The sequence below is a fragment of the Physeter macrocephalus genome, chromosome 9 (genome assembly GCF_002837175.3).
Source record: "Physeter macrocephalus isolate SW-GA chromosome 9, ASM283717v5, whole genome shotgun sequence".
Classification (NCBI taxonomy): domain Eukaryota; kingdom Metazoa; phylum Chordata; class Mammalia; order Artiodactyla; family Physeteridae; genus Physeter; species Physeter macrocephalus.
The window spans coordinates 22,573,792-22,594,694 of NC_041222.1; the positions used below are offsets into that span (position 1 = coordinate 22,573,792).

The 20,903-nt window shown below is 42.7% G+C and overlaps 2 protein-coding genes across 2 annotated transcripts in view; both read left to right on the top strand.

Annotated features, from left to right (window-relative positions):
- Positions 1-20,903, top strand: part of GRIN3A (glutamate ionotropic receptor NMDA type subunit 3A) — a 147,547-nt gene that overhangs the window by 123,017 nt on the left and 3,627 nt on the right. Inside the window, exons 7-8 of the mRNA XM_024126448.3 lie at positions 18,116-18,280; positions 19,630-19,706. Of these exons, the coding sequence (XP_023982216.1) occupies positions 18,116-18,280; positions 19,630-19,706 (242 nt within the window). The remainder of the gene's footprint in view (positions 1-18,115; positions 18,281-19,629; positions 19,707-20,903) is intronic.
- On the top strand, positions 6,971-9,051 carry PPP3R2 (protein phosphatase 3 regulatory subunit B, beta). Its single transcript, XM_055087366.1, is given in 6 exon segments — positions 6,971-6,978; positions 8,477-8,559; positions 8,562-8,840; positions 8,843-8,944; positions 8,947-9,002; positions 9,004-9,051. Coding segments are annotated over 6 exon segments (576 nt in total).

A 20,903-nucleotide genomic window follows, 5' to 3' on the forward strand; every position in this document is an offset into this window, starting at 1 on the left:
CTCCTGGCTCCATCACTCTGTCTGTGCAAGCTGTGAAACTTCTAAAACTTCACATCCTCACCACAAAACTGGGAATAATAATAGAGTCTGCTTGTAAGTAATAAAATGTATTTAATGAGATAGTTTATGGACAACACCTAGCTTAGCAAATGTTCCTCTCTCCTTCCCTGAGTATAGAGCTATGCACATAGAAGAAAAAATATTTGATAAATAATAAACACATGCAAAAAATTACTCCTGGACCCATCTCCAAAAAAGCAGAAGCACCTTATAATTCCAACATAAATGTTCTTTTATATTATTACATGTTCTAGAACTGAAGACTTTTGGGGGGAGGACTTGTGAAATACATGATTCTGGAATTTTCTGTTCTGAAATGTGCTGGATTAACCAGCATTTACAGTATCATGTTATTCCTTTTCTCCAACTCAGCTTCTAGGTTAGTGGGAAAACATGAAGGTGGCTTATACAAACCATTAGCCTGAACTTAAAACAGATCTTTAAAGAAACAACAGTAACTACTTTCTTTAAATGTGGTCAATGGTATTTCAAAGTCCAGTTGCTGGGTGCACAAGTTGGAGACCTACAATTGTCTAGTCTTGTTTTCTGCTCACCCCATATCATCACAAAGCTAGGTCTGCTTCTCTGTTGCTCTCTGGTTACTATAAATGACAGAAGTTTTAATTCTGATACAGTGAAAACTAATTCCAGCAAGTGTCCTGCTTTACCCATGCTAATGAGCAATTAAACAGATAACATGGAATAAGGGTCTCCTCTTTTATATACCAGAGATGCTTGAGCATCCGTTATACCCATGATCGCATACTGTTAATAGTCCTTGTTTTTCCCCTGGTTGAATTCAATGAACTCGTGAATATTTATGAAATGTTATTTACTATGCAACTAAAAGGTGTGAACAGTGCTCTGACTGATTAGGACTATTGTGAGAGACAGTCTTCCTTCCACTTTTTTAGATTTCCATACACTGAAATCTGTGGGAGAATCACATGAAACGGGACTCCTCCCTAATTATTGCCAGTGCTAAACAGTTAACTCTCCAGGCTCTGAAGATTCCAGCTTGAAAAAATAAAGGAAGGAAATGTGTGAAGATCATCACCTAGTGGCTATAATGTGAAGTGTCACAAAATATCAGAAAACCATCTTTTTTGTATCTCACAGATGGTATTAACCAAGTCTAAGAATGTGAGAAATTGCCCCGACATTTCCTCTGAAGACACTTCCTCCCATGTGGCTGTGGGAGTTGGATAAGAAGCCAGTATCATCAGGGGGTGCGGGGCAGGGAGCCCTGGAGCCCTTACACACACCGTGTGAGCCCTTCATCACACAGTAGAGGTGGCTTCCCGCAACATCCAAGCCCAGGGCTGGTCAGCCAGGGAAGCCAGTGCAGTCACATTTGGAGTCTCACCTTTGCTTCCTCCCTCTGTCCTTCTGTCCAGTAAGACACCGGGCCTAGTGTTATGGGTCTAATTGTACCCCCAAAAAAGATAGGTTTAAGTCCTAAGGAGCTAACGCCTTGGTACCTCAGAATAGGGCCCGGTTTGAAAATAGGGTCATCAAAGATGAGATTAAACAGTCACACTGTAGTAGAGAGAGTCCCTAATCTAACATGACTGGTGTCCCTATAGGAAGACAACTAGCATGCAAAGACAGACACACAGGGAGAACACCATGTGACCACGAAGGCAGAGGGTGGATTTATGCAGCTTCAAGCCAAGGAACACCAAAGATTGCTGGCAAACTATCAGAAACTAGGAATAAGCAAGGAAGGATTCCTCTACAGGTTTCAGGAGGAACACGGCCCTGCCAACATCCTGATTTCAAATTTCTAGTTTCCAGAACTGGGAGACAATAAATTTCTGTTGAAAGCACCATCCAGTTTCTGGTACTTGTCATGGCAGCCCTAGCAAATGAATACACCTCACCTTTCACCTCTAGTGCCTCTTTCATCCTAGCTCAGGCTCTCATATTCCAGACAAACATGCATAGTTGTCATCGTTTGCTGGCCACTCTCCCAACTGCCAGGCACTCCCCCTGTTCAGCTCACCCTTAACAATGCCAGATTGATCTTTTTAGAATAAAATTCTGATTTGGTCACTCATCTGTGCTTTCCCTGTCATACGGAAACCAAGTGTCTTCAGCCAAACATTCAAAACTCCCCTTGATCTGTTTCCTTCCAGCTAACCTTCTCATATTTTGCTCAAGTATTTCAGCCGCATTAAACTAGTTGCTGGTATCTATGCCTACTCCCTTTCCTACTTCTATGATTATGGTATTTGTCACCCTTTTCTTCATCAGGATCAAACAATACTTCTTGGGAAAAAAAATCTTCCTCCATTTGTCCCCAGCAAGAATTCTAGGAAGTTCTCAACAATTTCTCAGTTCTCTGAATTCTTATAGCTCTTTGCCCTTACCTCTCTGATGACATCTTTCTTTTTCCATCTTGTGCGGTAATTAATCACAATCCCTAATGCCTCAGTTCACTCAGCAGTAGGTAAGTTTCTGAGTAGGGACCATCTCTGAATGCCCTCAATGCTTTATATGTCAAAACATAATTGGATAAATGATGCCCTGTAAAGGAATGATTGAATAAATGCTGCCCTTTCTTCAGTGTCTAAGGCATGGTCAGATCATCTCTTCACTTGATCTAATACCATGCTCTCCCTTGACCTTCCTGTTCTGGCCACACTGGCCTTTAAGTTTGTCCTACTTGATACGCTCTTCCTGCTCCAGTGCCTCTGCACATGGAAGTCCTTCTTCCTGGAACACGCATCCCTGCCTAAACATCCGGTTAACTTCTCCCTGAGATTTCAGCTCAATCATCACTTCCCCAATTAAAGTTCTGTTAATCTTTCTGACTAGATTAAGATTAAATTCCTATTGTGTTACTTCTCATCTGTGACACTCACCACAGGTGCCCCTATACATTTATGGGCATGATAATTTGGTTCATGTGCATCTTCCCTACAAACGGTAAGCTCCATGAGGACAGAGACAGCTGGGAAAGTATCTGCCTTAGGTCACTACCATATGCCTCTCATATTGCAGATGCTCCATAGATATTTGTGTAGAAAACAAATGAGTACTTGAGTATATTTGCATGTGTATATATACAATCTACTAGAATTAGAATTTTCTAGACAAGTCTCCAGTAGGCAATAATTGTAATATCTACCATATTTGTACCTACTATGTGCTAGGCACTGAGTCTAATACTTTATGCATTTTATCTAATTCTGAAAATGATGCTATAAGTTAGCAATTGTATCCTTGTTTTACACATGAGCAAATAGTGGCTCAGATAAGTAACTCTGCCCAAGATCACAGAGTTGTTAAATATCAAAACTATGATTGAAAAACCATATATTCCAAAGCTCAAATTAAACACCATCCCAGAATTACAAAAGAAAATCAAGCATATTACTCTTGATCCTTTTGAATATACATGATAAACATAAAAGACTGAGCAAATAGTGATACATCCTTAAAGCCATACCACTTACTAAACTGTAGATTTCTCAAGGGACTGTGTCTTGTTCACAACAGAAAATTCCATTACCTGGCACAGGGCCTGGCTGGCACATAGTAGGTGCTCAATATATATGTGTTAAATGGATTGTTTTATTATTGAAGTAGAGTTGACTTGCAATATTAGTTTCAGGTGTACAATACAGGGATTCACTATTTTTATAGATCATATTCTGTATAAAGATATTATAAAATATTGCCCATATTTTCCCTGCGCTGTACATTACATCCTTAAATCTTACTAATTTTATACCTAGTAGTACCTCTAAATCCCCTTATCTTCCCTTGACCCTCCCCCCATCCCTCTCCTCAACGGGAGCCAACTAGTTTGTTCTCTGTGTCTGTGAGTCAGTTTCTGTATTATAATATTCATTCGTTTTATTTTTTAGATTCCACATATAAGTGAAAACTGTATTTGTCTTTCTCGCTCTGACTTATTTCACTTAGCATAATACCTTCTAGGTCCATCCATGTTGTTAAAATATTTGTTAAATGGATTTAAACTTCAAACAAGGTTTGTCACATCCAAGGAAAACACATAGAGCCAGAGTCAAATTTCTGCTTTGGAGAAAGCAAATAAAGGAGTAGGAAAGGGAAAAGTAAGGAGACAAGGTATAAAATTTCTTGAGCCCCTAATGTGCGCTGGTGTGCTCTTTTAGTGGTGTTGTGGTGTTTTTTTTAATTTTTAGATGTTATCCCACTTAAACCTATAATAACATTATATGACACCATTATAGTATTTCTGAGTTGCAGGTGAGAACTCTGATAAACTCACGGCGATGTGGTTCCACAGTCTACACAGTGGCTACCTCAATACAAATAGATGTTAAAGATGGTGCCCAGCAAAATCACAGAAAGGTGAGGGCTTCCAACTGTAAAGCTCCCAGAGTGACTGTGTGAATTACTCAGAAATTTGTTCTGCTGAATAACTTGGAAGAGGAAGCTTTATATGAGCCTCAGTTCTCATTACTTCTGTTTCTATTTTATTTTCCAGTGTCAGTTGTATTTGCATGTAACCCCTCACAGTCCTTTTCCTGAAAACTCTTGAGGAAAAAAAAATGGCTTACTGAAATGGAAGTGGTGTCAGGATCCTGATTTTTTCCAAAACAATCAGCCAGTCCTTTTAATGTTCTTCCTGCAGTGAATGTCCAGCAATCCAAATCCCGCTACAGTGATAAATGGAAAGAGTGACAAATAGTGTTTTCCATGGAAATGACTAAGAATAATGGCTAGAGAAAACTGAAACAATGGCATTGAGTCCCATAATAATGCTGAACTACAAAGTTTATAAAATGTGGAACAATGGGGAACTCGACTTCACACTGACTAAAATTTCAGATCCAGCATCACATTACCTCCTCTACAAGGGAGGAGTAAAGCAATTCTGATTATGCACCATTTTATTTCAAAGAAGTGGTACCATCTTCCTGGTAATGTCTGTTTCACCATTAAATTAGTTAACTCCTGGGACGATATTTCTCCTTCTACATAATATTTCCATATGTAATCCCTCACCTCACTCTTAGAATATATAAAGCAGGTGATTATTATCACCACTTTACAGATGAGGACACTGAGGCTGGGACAGTAACAGCTCCTCTAAGAGCTCACAGCTCATGGGGCAGAGCAGGGACTGGAACCTGGTCTATTTAATTCCTATGCTCTCACCACTGCCCCTCGCTACCTCCTAATAACACACCGTATAGAGGAAGACACTTAAGAGTTTCCACACTGATGACTCCTTCCTAAAGGACAATTATCAAGGCATTACTCAGGAGAAAATCATGAGGACTCCATAAGAGTACGAGCAAGGTCCGTCACTGCATTCCTCAAGCCTGCGATGGAAAATCTGCCATCAGCCCCCAAAGAACAGTGCCCTGGAGGAGCTGAAGTTAATGCTGGCAAAGGGCTTAGAGCAGCGATTGGCATATTGTACACGGTACACAAGGAGTGTTCATTAAATGAATGCACATACACTTAAGTGCCCAGGCTGCCAAGTATTCTTTCTTTAAGCCTTCATCTCCACCAGCAGGGTAAATAGTAATAAAATTAGTAATAATAACAACAATAATGATGCTTTATCATATTGGCTAGTAACAGCTTTAGTCCTCATACAACTGTTTAAAATATATTATTAGCCCCATTTTACAGATGGGGAAAACTGACATTAAGCAAATTCTCCAAGTTGTTTACTGCTATTAAGTGGACAGTTAAGATTTGATTGCCCTATTGTTACAGAATGCAAGTCCGTGTGCCCCATGGGCAGTGAGGCCAAACAATCCCAAGACATCGGAGTTTGGAACAGAGAAAGGTTGATTACAGGGCCATGCAAGGAGACGGGTGCTCATACCTTGAAAACGCCGAACTCCCAGAAAGCTTTCAGCAAAGCCCTTTTATAGGAAAGGTGAGGGAGGGGCGTGGTTAGTTGATGCAGACTTCTTGGTGTCAGATCCGTTGTTCTTGAGGTCATGATGTTCCTGTAAACCTCACCAAAATAAATGTTATTCTCTGTTCTGACAAGAAAGGGAAGGGAAGGCATTTCAATCTGTCTCCATACCTCCTTGCGGCTCTTAACACTTAACAAATTCTGTAAGCAAAGCGACATCATTACCCCTCATTTTACTTGTTCAAGGTCCCAAGGCTCGACTTTCGCCCTCTGAGGCCCAGGCCCTGGCTAAGGGGAAGGGGTCCCTGCGGGGGCCGGTTACCCTGCCCGGGAGCGTTAGTCCAGCACTCAGTCTGGGTCCTCCCGCCAGTGCCCAGCCCGACTGAAGAGGCAGAGCTCAGCTGGCAGCACCCTCAGGGCCAGGTCCCCAGATCCTGCGCAGCCGTCATCACTGAGGTAGCCAAGCGCCCAGGACCCAGCCGGCCCTCAGGCTTCTCAGACCCCCCAGACGAGGGCCGGGTCCCACGGACGGTGACCCACGGTGACTGCCGCCGCCACTACGTGGCGGAGGTGGGGATGGGGCAGAGGTTCGCTGCTGCCTCAAGGCCTGCGCCCGGCCAGTAGGGGGCCATGGCGAGGGCTCTGGAGCTCTGCAGGACACAGCTCTCAGCCTGTCCGCGGGCCCCCCGGCTCACCCACCAGCCCGAGGCCAGAGGGCCTGGAAGGGAGAGCCCCTGAGAGAAGACCGCGATCCGCCTCTCACCACACTTTCTGTCATGGGGACCACAGCCCAGCTGACTGTCTGCAGAGAGAGACCGCTAACCGCAGAAAACTAACGGTCTCGAGGTCTCGAGGTCTCGCGCTAACCATCTCGGTCTCGCGCTAACAGCCGCCGCCCCGCCCCTATTACACTATTCTAAATTCTTTCCACTCTACCACGCTTCTTTAAGATCTAGTTAATTCAGTCAGGATAATAATTCAGTCATCAAATGTTTTAGCCTCTAAACCTTTCCTTTTCTTTTAAACTGTGTAGATCTAATGGTAAGGTATTCCATGGCTTTGCTGTGCCAGTTTCAGCATGGTTACCTATAGGCTGATATTTTGGCTGAACTAAAGCACAGAAAAGGTGGAGGCCTTTTTTTAAATGAGAGAGGGTTTGGCCCCTTCAGTTTGATTTAGTGTCCTGGGAGTCCCCCAAGTCCCTTAGAGCTGCATTGTTCTTGAACCAAATGTACTTCGTATGCATTTGGAGTAACTGATGTCTTCCTAAAGGAAGAAGGAATATGGGAGGCAGGGGTGAGATTCATCTTCAACAAAAAAGGACAAATCCACCTGAAGCAACGAGGGAAAGAGTGAGACAGCCTAGGGACAACTTTTACTCTCAAAATATGGCAGAGGCTGCTCAGGACACATTACAGCCATTCCCCAAAGTGGTCTGCAGGACAGCCGCCAGGCACTAGCCCAACAAAGATAAGGATTGGGTATAAGAGGATGGATTTGAAGTATTGTAATGGGGTGACAGAGGCTATGGTCTTGGGACCTGTGTCTTCTTGAAAAGGGCCCTGAATTCAGCATTGTGTATATTCCTCAAGAATGTGTTACTGCCTGTAGATTATCCATGTGAGAAATTTTGTGTAATATCTGGGTGGTCTCTTACAAAGACCCTGAACCCCATGTTCTGAAAAAGGTCATTGGCCACTGTACCAGAAGGATGTCAATCCTGGCTTTCCCTCCCAGAGAATTTAGGAAAAACTGTTGACCCTTGAACAATGCCAGGGTGTTAGGGGTGTCAACCCACTGCTCAGTGGAAAATCCTTGTATAATTTCTAGTCAGCCCTGGCTATCCTTTCTCAGTATCCCCGGTTCTGTCTCAGAGGATTCAACCATCTGCTGACCTCGTAGTACTGTAGTATTTACTATTGAAAAGTATCTGCATATAAGTGGACCCACACAGTTGAAACCCATGTTGTTCAACGGTCAGCTATTGATGTATACATAACATCAACGCTTCGATGTATTATCTCATCTAGTCCTTACACTAGGCCTGCAAATAAGCATCAAGAGTCCCTGCTTGCAGTTTACACATTCATTCAACATATATTAAGCACATACTGCATTTCAGACACTATGCTGGGGATACCGCGGTGATTAATACAGCTGCGGCCCCGACCCCTTGGAGTTTAATTTCCAAGGAAAGAAAGAAAAGTGACACGAGAAGGTTTTTAAAAATAGCAAGAGGGTTAAGGTACCGAGAGAAGGAAGAAAGCGGGTATCGCTGCTCTGAGCCTGTCCCGGGCATTCCCCCAGCTCCCCTCTCCTACTTATCTTCCTATCTTCCCCCCTGCGAACTCCCCCCTCCGACCCCCTCTTCTCCACCTCCCCTCACCCACTCCCCCGCCTGGCCCCCAGAGCTGCCCATTTTCTTGCCTAGTCGTGCGAACGAGTAGGGAGGGGTGAGAGGAGACGGTGCGGGGGGAGAGGGCCCACGAGCCCGCCCCCCCCAGCCCCCCCACCCCACCTGGCAGCGTAACAGTCCTTCTCCAGCCCTGCGTGCGCCCACCTCCCCTGCTCCCTCCCCCGACCCTATGAGCAGTCTGGCTCCACAGTGGGAAATGAGTCCAGTTATCCAACAAAATGTGCCCCCACTTTGACCAAGACGAAATTAAACGGCTGGGCAAGCGGTTTCCGGAGCTGGACTCGGACAGTTCGGGCGCTCTGAGCGTGGAGGAGTTCATGTCCCTGCCGGAGCTACAGGAGAACCCATGGGTGCAGCGAGTGACAGACGTCTTCAACACAGACGGCAATAGAGAGGTGGACTTCGGGGAATTCATCCTGGGGACCTCCCAGTTCAGTGTCAAGGGAGACAAGGAGCAGAAGCTGAGGTTTGCTTTCAGCATCTACGACATGGACAAGACGGCTACACTTCCAACGGGGTGCTCTTCCAGGTGCTGACGATGATGGTGGGGGACAACCTGAAAGGCTGGCAGTTACAGCAGCTCGTGGACAAAACCATCATGTCCTGGGCAAGGATCGCGATGGGAAAATATCCTTCCAGGAATTCAGTGCTGCGGTCGGTTGGAAGCCTGGAGAGCCACAAGAAGTTGCTGACAATCGTGTGAGCTTTTATAAGAGCACCACCCAACAACGACGTTTTCTTTCTTCTCAAAGATCAGCTCAAGAGGCCCAGCAACCGTCTCTCTGACCTGCTGGGAAGTATTTCTCTTTGTGAAGCAACATTTTCTAACACCAACCTCTTGCCCACCTCAGTGTTATTTATTCTCCTGGGAACACCCTAAGTCAGGGAGAACATAATGAAGGAGCATGCGGGGGGGGCGGGGGGGGGAGGAAAGGAAATGGCTTGCCCACCTCAGTGTTATTTATTCTCCTGGGAACACCCTAAGTCAGGGAGAACATAATGAAGGAGCATGCGGGGGGGGGGGGGAAGAAAAGGAAATGGCTTTTCTGAACGTATTTTCTTCTTTGTTTTGATTCAGAGGCCAAACTATAAAGAGTGAAGAAGAACTTTTAAAGTTCAAAAATAAGAAAATATACATATTTTCCTTTACTTCTCATGGTTTCATATGTGGGGAAAAATTCCAAAAAGGTGTTAGGTGAACTATTTTCATTTACTGTGGTGTTCAGGCATCTTTCGACAGATTGTTATCTACTTCTTGTAGCAACAGGGATGAATATATTCCTCTTGGCTGAGCTTCTTTTAATCACCTCTCTCTGGGCCACGAAAACCCATCTTTCCCTTCTGAAAGCCGTAGCCCACTCCCCATGGCACATCCAGAAATCCCCGAGCATGTCTTGAGGGTTAGGAATCCAGCTGGGCTCCTCCTGTCTCATTGCTCCAGCTCCGGAACAGTTTCTGTTCAGAGCAGAAACTCAGGCCTCTTGTCAGAAATGCTAAGACTGGACTAAATGCCCAGTCTAGCTATCAGTCTCAGTGAAGGTGGGTTTTCAGGGTTGGCTGCCCACTCCAGTATTAAGTTCAGTTAATGGGGCTTCCGCTCAAACAGGGCAGAGAACTTCGTAGGAAGCTCTCTTACCTCCAATACTCAGCCTCACTCCAGTTGGAGAGAATAGGCCACATTCAGAGACATTCTTCCCACAAGCAGAGGCAGTGAAGATTCCAGCTGCAGTGGACTCTCCCCAGGATGCTGAAGCGGTGTTGCTCCTGGCACTCAAAAGATGCAGAGATGAGCAAGTACACCTCTGCAGCAGCGGTGGACGCTGTCTACACTAACAAAGCTTAATTTTTAAAATCAGACCTGGGCCTGGCAGGGAAGGCAAGAGCTCTCTCATGGTGGAAAGCCTTTTCTCTAATGTAACAGTCAGCCCAGTGTCCCTCACACCCTAATAAACCTGCAGCCAAGGGGTGTGCTGGAGCCTATTCATACTGGGTGAGAATCAAAGTGTGCACGTCCCTCCCCAACCCCGTGTTCAGTGATGTCATGTCGATCGCTTGAAATCAGCCATAGTGAGAGTAGTAAGTACCCCACAGAAAAAAGCAAAAAGTTTTAGTTGTTTTGCTTCTGCTTGTTTTGGAGAGCCAGTGTACCAGTAAGTACACTGCTGCCTGCACCCTAGATGTTACCAGCTCTCTGTGGTCTCACTTACTACTGTCAGATCCCGGAGAACAAGCTGTCCTCAGAAGAGCCGGGACAGGACTGTTCCCAACGTCTGCCACTTCACATCAGGCCTGTTTCTCACAGTGGTCCAATCCCTGTAGAAGGTGCTTAAGGCTCTCAAAATACCAGGACAATGAGACGTACTCTCCCTACACGTACATGGCCAAGGGACAAAACCCAGGTGATTTTTCTCCAGACAAAAAAGATCTGTTTCAAGATTTATTATCCTTATATTTCGAAGAGGCTGGTAGCTAGTCTTCCCTGCCCCCATCCCCCTGCAAAAAAAAAATCCCAAAAGTGGGACAAGTAAATCCACAAATTGAATTACTGTCAGAGCACCCATCTACCAAGGCACCCTGCCATACTTTTTATTTAAGAAATTACTTATGAACCACAAAGAATAGGTATCCAGCCCCTTAACTTCCTGCGCAGTCCTAAAAAAAATGTATTAATGATCAGTAAATGATCCCAATCCTGTAGTTATATGAGTCTTACCCCCATTTCAGGGTAACAAAGTTCAAAGACTCAGACTGGGTTTGGATGCAGTTAGAACTGGGTTTTTATCACAGTCACTTCTTATTAGTTGTGCAAGCACGAGCATGTTACCTAAACTCTTTGTGTCATTTCTCCTAATTAAAATGAAGATCCATCCCCAGGTTATTTTGAGGATTCAAGAAGATTAAACATGTAAAGTGCTAGAGCACAACACTTTCACGCTACTCATGTCCTTCCCTTCCCCCTTTCGTCCTCTTCTACTAGATCAGTATACAAGGGAGAAGGAGGCCTCTTGGTTCCTTTTGAACGCTCACTTAGTACTTAGCCACACCCACTCTCAGATTAGCTGGACATTTGTGTGATCCTAATCCAGAAAGGAAACAATGGAAATAATGTCAAGATCCTCCCCACCCCTGCGTTTGCAGAGGGGATAACAGATGTCTTGACTGGAGAAAATTTAAAAGAGTGAGACTCTCATTCTAGCCCAACCTATTAGACTTTGTGGAGGAAACCCTGCATGAGAAAAGTGAGCTTGTGTAATGCCAGCGAAGAGGATTTCCGAAAGAGAGACATTATTTGTATACTCTGCAATGTGCACGTTAAGATATGGAAATTTAAAATTAGGACTGAGAATTTGAAACATGTTGGATTACATGTTCAGATTTAACAAGAGGAGGAAAACTATTTCAGCTTCTAGAGTGGCTGGAATTCACAAGCTAATTGCTTGATCAGTCTACCTAATATAGTTACCCAAGGCTTTGTGGCAGTGACCTTGAACTGTGAGCCTGTTTCTAGCTTCAGCAACTAGAAAGATCTGACTGTATGAATATTTAGGAAGAGAGATCACATTTACTTCCAAATTAGAATGCTTTGATTCTTCTCTTTGTTAATTGCCAGTTGCCAACAAATCAAGTCCTGTACAGTTCCTTGGGGTAATAATAGTAGTTAATGCATATTGAACAGCTGTTCCAGGTCCCGTTACATTTGTTATATCATTTAATCATCATAACAACACTGTGGGGTGGGTGCTATCATCTCAGTTTTACAGATGATGCTATGGAGAGATCTAGAATCTTCTCCAAGATATCCCAGCTGGTAAGTGGCAAAGTGAGGACTTGAACCAGGCTCTGTGACCCCAGATGCTGAGCTTTTTTCACCTCACCCCACAGCTTCCTATTTTTATGGTTTTTGTATTTACCTGCCTCAAATTATTCCTGATAGTCTTATTAATATAATCAAACCAAGCCTCAGTTTTTACAAAGAGGTGAATTTCTTGTCAAGGAGCAAGCAGCTTCTACCTCTTTGGTTCTATACAGTGCAAAAAATTAAAAATTAAAAGTATTAGGCAAGGCAGTCTTACATAATCATCCACCTCCATCTCATCTTGAGAAATAAGTGACAGCATTTAGATTAAGCTGGTAACAGCAACCAGGATGTTTTGAGGCTGTAGACATCAGTAACACTACGTTGTTGTGAATCGTATATTAATGGATTGTGTCTACTCTCTACCATATGTTGCAATCCCCAAACCACTAGACACTTCTTTTTTTTTTGAAACATAGGAAAAAATATGGCCTTAGCATAGTTGGTTTATTCTCTAAATCTATCTTGCTTTAGAGGAATTCTCGAGGAAAAACCTTCAGGAATTTATTTAAATTTTTTTTTAATTTTTAATTTTTAAAACACAGTCTGGCTACTGTGTTTTATCTATTTTGCATGCCTTGAAAAGGGAGAGGCTTGGATGTTTTTTAAGACAAGGTGGCATCATGATAAAGGAGTCAGGTCGCTAGACTGAGAATCGGAACTGGACCTCTCTCCTTTCGTACTGGCTGCCCTAGCTCTTCCACTGGCTGGTGACTGTGTAAATAGCAACAAACCATGTGTCAGCTTTAAAGCACTAGCTGATTCATAGTGAAAAACCATAACACTGAAGGGACATGAGCAGCAATCAAAGCTGTGTAGATAAAGGATACAATCTGACAGCTCTTAGACTAAATCTGACACACAAATAAATCGTTTTGTTGTTAATTTTACATGGTGTTTGTTCTCACAATGTTTTGTGTATGTGTGTGTGCATGTTGCCAATATTTTTTTTTTAAATAGGATTTTAGGTAAAAATCAAAATTAGCATAAAGGAATGCAGACCACCCCGGGATGGGAGTGGCCCTTTTCTGGCTAAGGTACCTCTGCAGCATGGGGCTGAAATCAAAAGTCTCAATAAAGAGAAAGCAATATGTTCCACTCTTGTTAAAAAAGCTCAGGATGGACTGAAGTGTTCATTATTTTTCAGAAATAAAGCAATTGGTCATAAAACATCCCAACAACTGCTATTTCTAATGACTGAACAACAGAAGAGTTTCCAATAATCAAAACAAATAGAGCCATATAAACCTGTATAATAAAATCTAACAAAACAAAGCTAACAGGAAAACTTAAAAATTGAGACACATATGTAATGTGTTAGGAAAGGGGTTAATAGCTTTTTTCAGTAAAAATCCATGCCTTTTCTGAAATGCATAATTGGGCAAATCATATAAATATATAATACATACCTGGGGCAACAGGAAAAACAAACATGAAAAAGTAGCCAGAAAAATTGAATAAATACAAATCAGAATACCTAAAACAGGAAAAAATGATTAGTTGCAAAACAGGGTTGGAGAGGATGTGAGCATCCTGTGCAATGGGGCATCTTGGGAATCATTGGGAATGGTTTTCACACTCTTGAGGACCATTTCACACATCACAAGGCATCAGAGCGGTTATATGATCTTACCTGGTAATCCCACCCATTGCAATATATATCTCAAAGAAAGGATCAAAAATTATTTTTAAATGCTATATGCAAAAGATTTTTTATTGCGGCAATATTTATTATATATATATAATAAGTAATATTAAATACCTGACAGTTTGGGAGTAAAGTCAATTATGATAAAATAATAGTTATTGATAATATTAAGCTATTAAAATTAATAAATAAAATAACTGTATAAATCCATAAATTTTTAGATTAAGTTTTTAAAAAAGCATAATTGTTATATCAACATATAACAGAGTTTACAACTCTGGAAAATATATGTGCATATATTTTGGCAGAGACCAATCAGAACCTTTGATAGTACAGGCATCACCCTTTATCTGAATCTAGTCTGTTCCTGGAAATATGTTGGCTGGTAAATTTCCAGATGGTAGGAGTCCTTTCCATTATCTTGTATGAGATGAAGAATAAAGCATTCCCACCTCATCCAAAAAGCCCAACCAGTTTCCCTAAATATCACTAAAACATTCTAAGACATTTATTAGTGTTTAAAATCTAATGCACAATGCATGGATTGTTATATATGACAATCCACCAATGATTTCTGCATAATATGAAGCATTTAAAACACCGGTTCTTTAATGCTTAATCAGTGGTTATTCATGTGTGCATAATACAGAGTATGCTTTCCCACCACAGTACAGTGGATATATATTAATGTAAATGAACAACAGAATAAAATGTTAAAGAAATATAACAAGTATAAATAACATTTAGCAAAATAAAATAAGCAAGCAAGACAATTTTTTGAGTGGTTACATATTGATTAAAGAGTTAACGGAGTGAGATTGGATGGGCTAGGGTGAGCCTGTGAAGGACTAAGTGAAGCCATAAATGCCTGAGATTTGCCTGTGGCTAAATCCTGGGACAGTCTTCTCTCCTTGGCTCTTGAGACTCCAGAAGTGTGTGGCTGTGAGCTATCAAATGGGATAAAGTAATGGGATGAAGAGGATAAAAAACTTATGTCTGTTTGCATTTCTTTGCTTTCATTAATACAGCTCTTGACAACATGAGACTGGGCTGTGATTGCATTTCTGAATGTGATGTTTCTACTCCTGTCACTTGCACCTGCAGTCATTATTTTGTCTGCATCACTTAAATTTATTTTAAAGATTGACATTGAATATTCATTGCTCCTCTTCTTCTTCCTCTGACCAACGATAAATGTCAAGTTGAGCAAGTTCCACTCTATCAGACAAAAAGTTTTCACTTGATAACGTGGGGCCAATGCACATATGTAATGCATAGCACATTGAAGTAGTGTGGTCCTTGGGGAAGGACAGCTGAATTACAACCGCAGCGGTACATCTTATCACTGAGAACCAGACACAGTATAAACATTTTCATTGGTGCCCAAAGGCAGATTATAGTGGATTTTCTATTCAGATGGTGAGTTCTGAATAAAATTTTTTGCAAGTTGTAACAGAGAATAGTAAGAGTTCAGATAGCAAGGGGTACCTGTGAATGGTGTTCGCTTGAAGGCAGTGCGGGCTTTGGCATCAGACAATCCTGGATCCATAGCCTGGCTTCCCCATTTATTAGCTTGCATGATCTTGGGTATGGTAGTTAATGAGCCTCAGTTTCCTCAAATGTAAAATAGGGATAATAATACTTAACTTACAATGTTATTATTATAAGATCATAATATGCATATATGGTGTCTGGCACACAGATTTCCAATTAAAACACAGCAACTACTTCTATTAGCCTATTAGCATGTGGATGTAAACAACAGAAATTTAAAGAAAGAAATGTATAAAATAAACTGAATACAGCCTCTATGTTATTGGGATAATAAGAGGAAAATGAGACTAATTACTGTTATGCACAAAGAAACAGAGGGAACACCATGCTTTTAAAAGCAGGATGATTCACTGTAAGTTACATCTTTCTTCTTCATCTTGGCAGCACCTTATAAGAAAGCAACAACAGTCTGTTCAGTGTTTTGCTGAGTGTTAGATGCTGTTAGTGTTAAAGTCCAAAATTAATTCCCCCAGTTCGTTCTTCATCCACAGCAGTAGTAATTGAATCCTTCTGTAATAGCCGTATCCTGTACACATTACAACAGGCCTAGGCCAATGGAGGTTTTCCAACACATTTGTGTATACTTTCTGGAGGTCAGGTTGGTCACCACTTGTACAGAGATGTCCCAGGAAAAGCCCTCGTACCCGAGTAGCCTTCAGGGTCCGATACACCTCTCACATTTCCTAGACCAGCATTTCTTGTTCCCTAAGGCTGGGCTTCCTCCTTCATTCTCAGGTGTCTGCTAGTTTTCCTGCCTGTGTCCCAGTCTCCTAAACCTGGTGCATACACTATGCCCCTGCTCACCTCTAGTCTTTACTTCTTCAGGGATCCTGGCACCCATCTTTTGTCCAGAGCCACTGCCAGAAGTAGTGTCATGGAGGAAAAGAGATTCCATGACCCAGGCTCCCCCAAAGACTGAAATCTCCAAACTCTGACTCTGAGTCTGGGCCCCCAGATAGCCTTCCTGGTGTACCACGAAGGTCTAGCCATGTCTGAGCCATCCCGAATGGCCGCTTCTCCAGGACTGGGGGTAGAAGTGGGGAGAATGAAAGAAAGGAAGACCCATCAGGAGGATGAGAGGATCACTCATGTCAGTCAAATGAGGTGATTAAGAGTGTAGGCTCTGGAGCCAGACTACCTGGGTGTGAACTCCGGCTCTGACCTTTACTAGTTATGTGACCTTGGACAAGTCACTTAATTCTTTTCTTCCTAAGTTTCCTCACCTGTAAAATGGAGGTAGTAACAGTACCTCTCTCATAGGTCGTTAGGAAGATTAAGCAAGTTGCTACATTGATAAAGAGCTCAGAACTGTGCCTTCCACATATTAAGTGCTAAATAATTGTCAATGATGATGGTGACCAAAAGCCTCCAGCAAAGGAATGACACCTAGGCTCCTTAGCATTGGCTTGTATGATCTTGGGTGAGGTGCTTAATCTAGGCTTGCCTAGTGCGGGCCTGTTTTCTCCCTCAGGACACAGGCCTTCTGCACCCTACCCCTGAACACAACTCTCTATTTCACAAGCCCCCAGATCACTGTGCTGGAAGTTCATGTCTTTGTTACATTCTTTGTTTCTGCTTCCCTCAGCTTAGAGTGCTACTTTCCCACCAGAGCCTCCACATTCTACCTCCCTTACTTTAAGTCTTATCTCATGAGCCAGCTTCTCTGCAAAACCCAGGAGGCGTGGATCAATTTATCATGGGGTATAAATGTTTGCTTCCTCCCTAGATTCGAGCTGATTGAAGGCAGGGACATAACCCTCCTATCTTCACCCCCCGGTACTTGGGAGAGTGCCTGGCACATAGTAGGCACTCAAGGTATCAAATGTCTTTCTTTCTGCAGGACTGACTGGTCATCGATGTCAGTGACTGGATGATACATATTTCATAAGGACTTCGTGTAAATCATTTAGCAAAGTGCCTGTCACAAGTGTTAAAGTTATTATATTTATGGCTGTTGCTGCTCTTTTGTTGTAGAGTAGAAAGAGCCCAGGTTTTGGAGCTAAACAAACATTGACTTATAGACCAGCTTTGTCACTTAAATGCTGCAGGAACTTCAGTTTCCTCAACTATAAATTGCAGTTATCATATCTATCTCGGCGCAAAAAAAAAAAGTAAGCAATCAACAAATAGGTCCCTTCTCTTTCTCCTCTGTGGCTGTCTAATTTTGTGACCTGGCTCAATTTCCTTCACTTCTCTGGCCCAGGTTCCTCATCTTTAAAATGAGGACATTCAACTAGATGATCTCCATGTTCCCTGGCAGATCTAAATGTCAAAATTATTGAACTCATCATCTTTTCCCCTTAAATCTACTCATTCTCTGTCCCTGAGAGAGGTTCTTTCCTTGAAAACTATTTAATGTTTTGATATATTAAATTGTTTCAATTTTCAGTCTCTCTCGATGTCTATCTCTCTGTGTCTCTCTTGAGACCATAGGGTAGTCCAGAGGCAGGGCCTCTGCACGACTCCAGAAACCATTCATACAATAGGACTGTATGTGAGTAGCACCCCAGGAGTTGTGCCCTGCAGCAGCCCTCAGTCCTGGATGGATTCCCTTCACAGTGTAGTTTAGTGAGGTCTGCGGAGCACGCAGAGGAACGGTCTCCAGCTTTCCTTGGGTCCAGCAAAAAAGAATCTGCATCTAAGAGTGAACAATCGTGGGACCAGATGGAGCATCACATTCATGGCCTTTCCTTTCCTGTTCTGCCACAGACTTTGCAAATGGGCATCAAACACTTCTCTGGACTCTTTGTGCTGCTGTGCATTGGATTTGGTCTCTCCATCTTGACCACCATTGGTGAGCACATAGTGTACAGGCTGCTGCTCCCACGCATCAAGAACAAATCTAGGCTGCAATACTGGCTCCACACCAGTCAGGTGAGTGCCACAGGCATCTTCCTCCAATATTCCTAAACGTCAGAATTCCCAGTAATGGGAGAATCCAGGGCCCCAAGTCAGACTGACAAATGACAGGTTACCAAGAGAACCAGGGTTGTGTAGACACTCTCAATGTACAAGATGGAGTTCCCTCTATCCCATTAATTCACTTGCCCCTTAAATTAAGCTATCCCATAATGCTCATGCCTTTCATATAACCCTCCATTGTTGTTCACAGTGGAAGCAATAGCATCGCTTTTCACCTGGCTTCTCTTAGTGACAGTCTGAAGCGATGGTGTGAAAGATTTGTTTCCTATAGACTCTTTTCTTGCCAAAATTGACACCCATTAAATGAGCTTGAAGTCCATTTCCCTTTAGATGAAACTACCAGCTCCTGTTCTCACTGCATTTCAATGGTCCAGAGCTTTGAAGTCCACTGGTGCCAAGGCCAAGCTCATAGGATCAAAGTTCCTTCATGTAATCCAGACACCTACACACTCACTTACAGAGAGAACTGAAAATGTCAGGCAGGCCACCATTCAAGCGTATTCCTTTGCACATCTCACCCTGATGGAAACCGGCACTGAGAGCCAAAATGTACTCCGAAGGCTTCTTACTGATGAAGGAGCTCTAGCAAAGGCAGCAGTTCCCCCCTGAGCGCGGTGTGGAGCGAGGCCGGAGGAGACATCCTGACCTCCCGACGGACTCCCTCCTACTTCCCAGTGCATCGCAGCCTCTCAGTAGTGAGGCTGCCAGTTCTGCCACCTTTGCCCCCCTGCATTGTTATGCTGACTCGCTGCTTTGTTAACACAGTACTTTTTTTCTAGATAGGTCACTATCATTGGTTTGGTTACATGTGAACCCTGTTGTTCCTACTTTCATCCTAGGACCTATTTGGTCTCCTAAGGAGGACTCTGCAGACAACTGATCCTCTCCATTGTATGTTAGCATGATTAATTTAATTAATCAGGAGTTCTTACCTTCTTTGTTTTGACTGTTAAGAAGTCACACTTAAGTTTTTGACTCACCTTTAGCGATTGTACCAGGCCCTTTGCCACGTGTTGGTTATGGTAACTCTTCTTTATATCACATACCTTTTTACAACTCAGAGTATTTCTAAGCTTCCCATCAAATTACTTTTCTTTCCTCCGGGTAGAATAATAACTTATAATTGGAATTTTTGCGCTCTTGAGATTTGGGACTGAATATTGATCTTTTTTCCGGCATCATTGTTAAGTTGTTTAAAGAGGCCTAGGTTTGTAGTGAAGAGATTAAATCTCAGGGGGTACTTTTTCCCCTTGTTGTGTGTTTCTAACAGTCTCTGTGTGTGAACCTGTTCTTTCTGCCAGAGATTACATAGAGCACTAAATACATCATTCGTAGAGGAAAAGCGGCAGCGTTTCAAGACTAAGCGTGTGGAAAAGAGGTAAGACGAGGCCGGTTCCAGGTGTCATTTATTTTTGTTAAAAGTTTAGAGATATAACTGAGACTTCATGCTCAAAAGGGAAATTATGTATAATGAATCAAATCAGGACCAAGTTGTTGATAAACACCATCAGTAAAAATACGTGGTCTCAAATAGAAGTAGAACAGACAAAATAAAAACATATCTGTACACAGATGGACACTGAAATGCAGTAGAGGCAAAATATGTTGTGGTTAAAGTGCTGGTGTGATCTCTAAGGTCAAGCATCTGGATCCAAATACTGACTCTGACACTTACAATATGTGTGGTCTTGAGCAAGTCCTTTATTTAACCTCTCTATGCCCCAATTTCCTCATTCGTGAAAATGAGATAAAGAGAGTACCTACTTTCTAGAGATGCTATAAGAATTCAATGAGATAACACATCTAAAGCCCTGAAAACAAAGCTATTTTAGCTATTATTGTGTACAAAATACAAGTTAGACTTAATTCATAAGTACCACAGGCAATTTCATGCAATATTGCCCTTTTGGCATGTTTCCACTCCCCACTCCTTTCCAGCACTCCTAGGAATATTTGAAATATGCAACAGACGTGTTCTGTTTAACCCATTTCCCAGCACTGTTACTACAAAGTCCCCAGAAAAGAGCATCTCATTAATAGGAAGTAACAAGCATTAAATGCAGAGTTGACATTTTAAAATTTAAACTCTGCACCTTCCCCACATCCAGCCTGTGGAAGACTATTGCCTCATTCATGGTGGCTAAAGATGTTAGAAGTATTTGGGTCTAGTACCTGGCTGGCCTCTGTTTCATGCTGCCTCAGACAGCCTCCTGGTTCTTTCTTATGTCCAGAGGCCTCGGTTTACAGCATTTCCTCCAAGCAACTCTGTCATCTATGGCATATCCTCAGCTCCAAGCTTGGCTTTCTGGGTAATTTTAAAACCTGACACACTTCTTATTCACAACAGAGGACAAGGAAAAGGGGGTGGAAAACATGATTCTTTTTCATTGTTTTTACCTCCTCGGGGACTGCTTCAGTCCCCTTCTCTGCAATTTGCATCAAGCTTGTCAGAGTCATTTCCGTTATCTCTTAAAGCCTCTCTTTCCAGGCAGCGAGCACACCCCCCTCTCCCTCAGGGTCTGTGGTGTTCCTATATCACACTGTGGCCCCATCAGCAACAAGCTGCAGACTAATC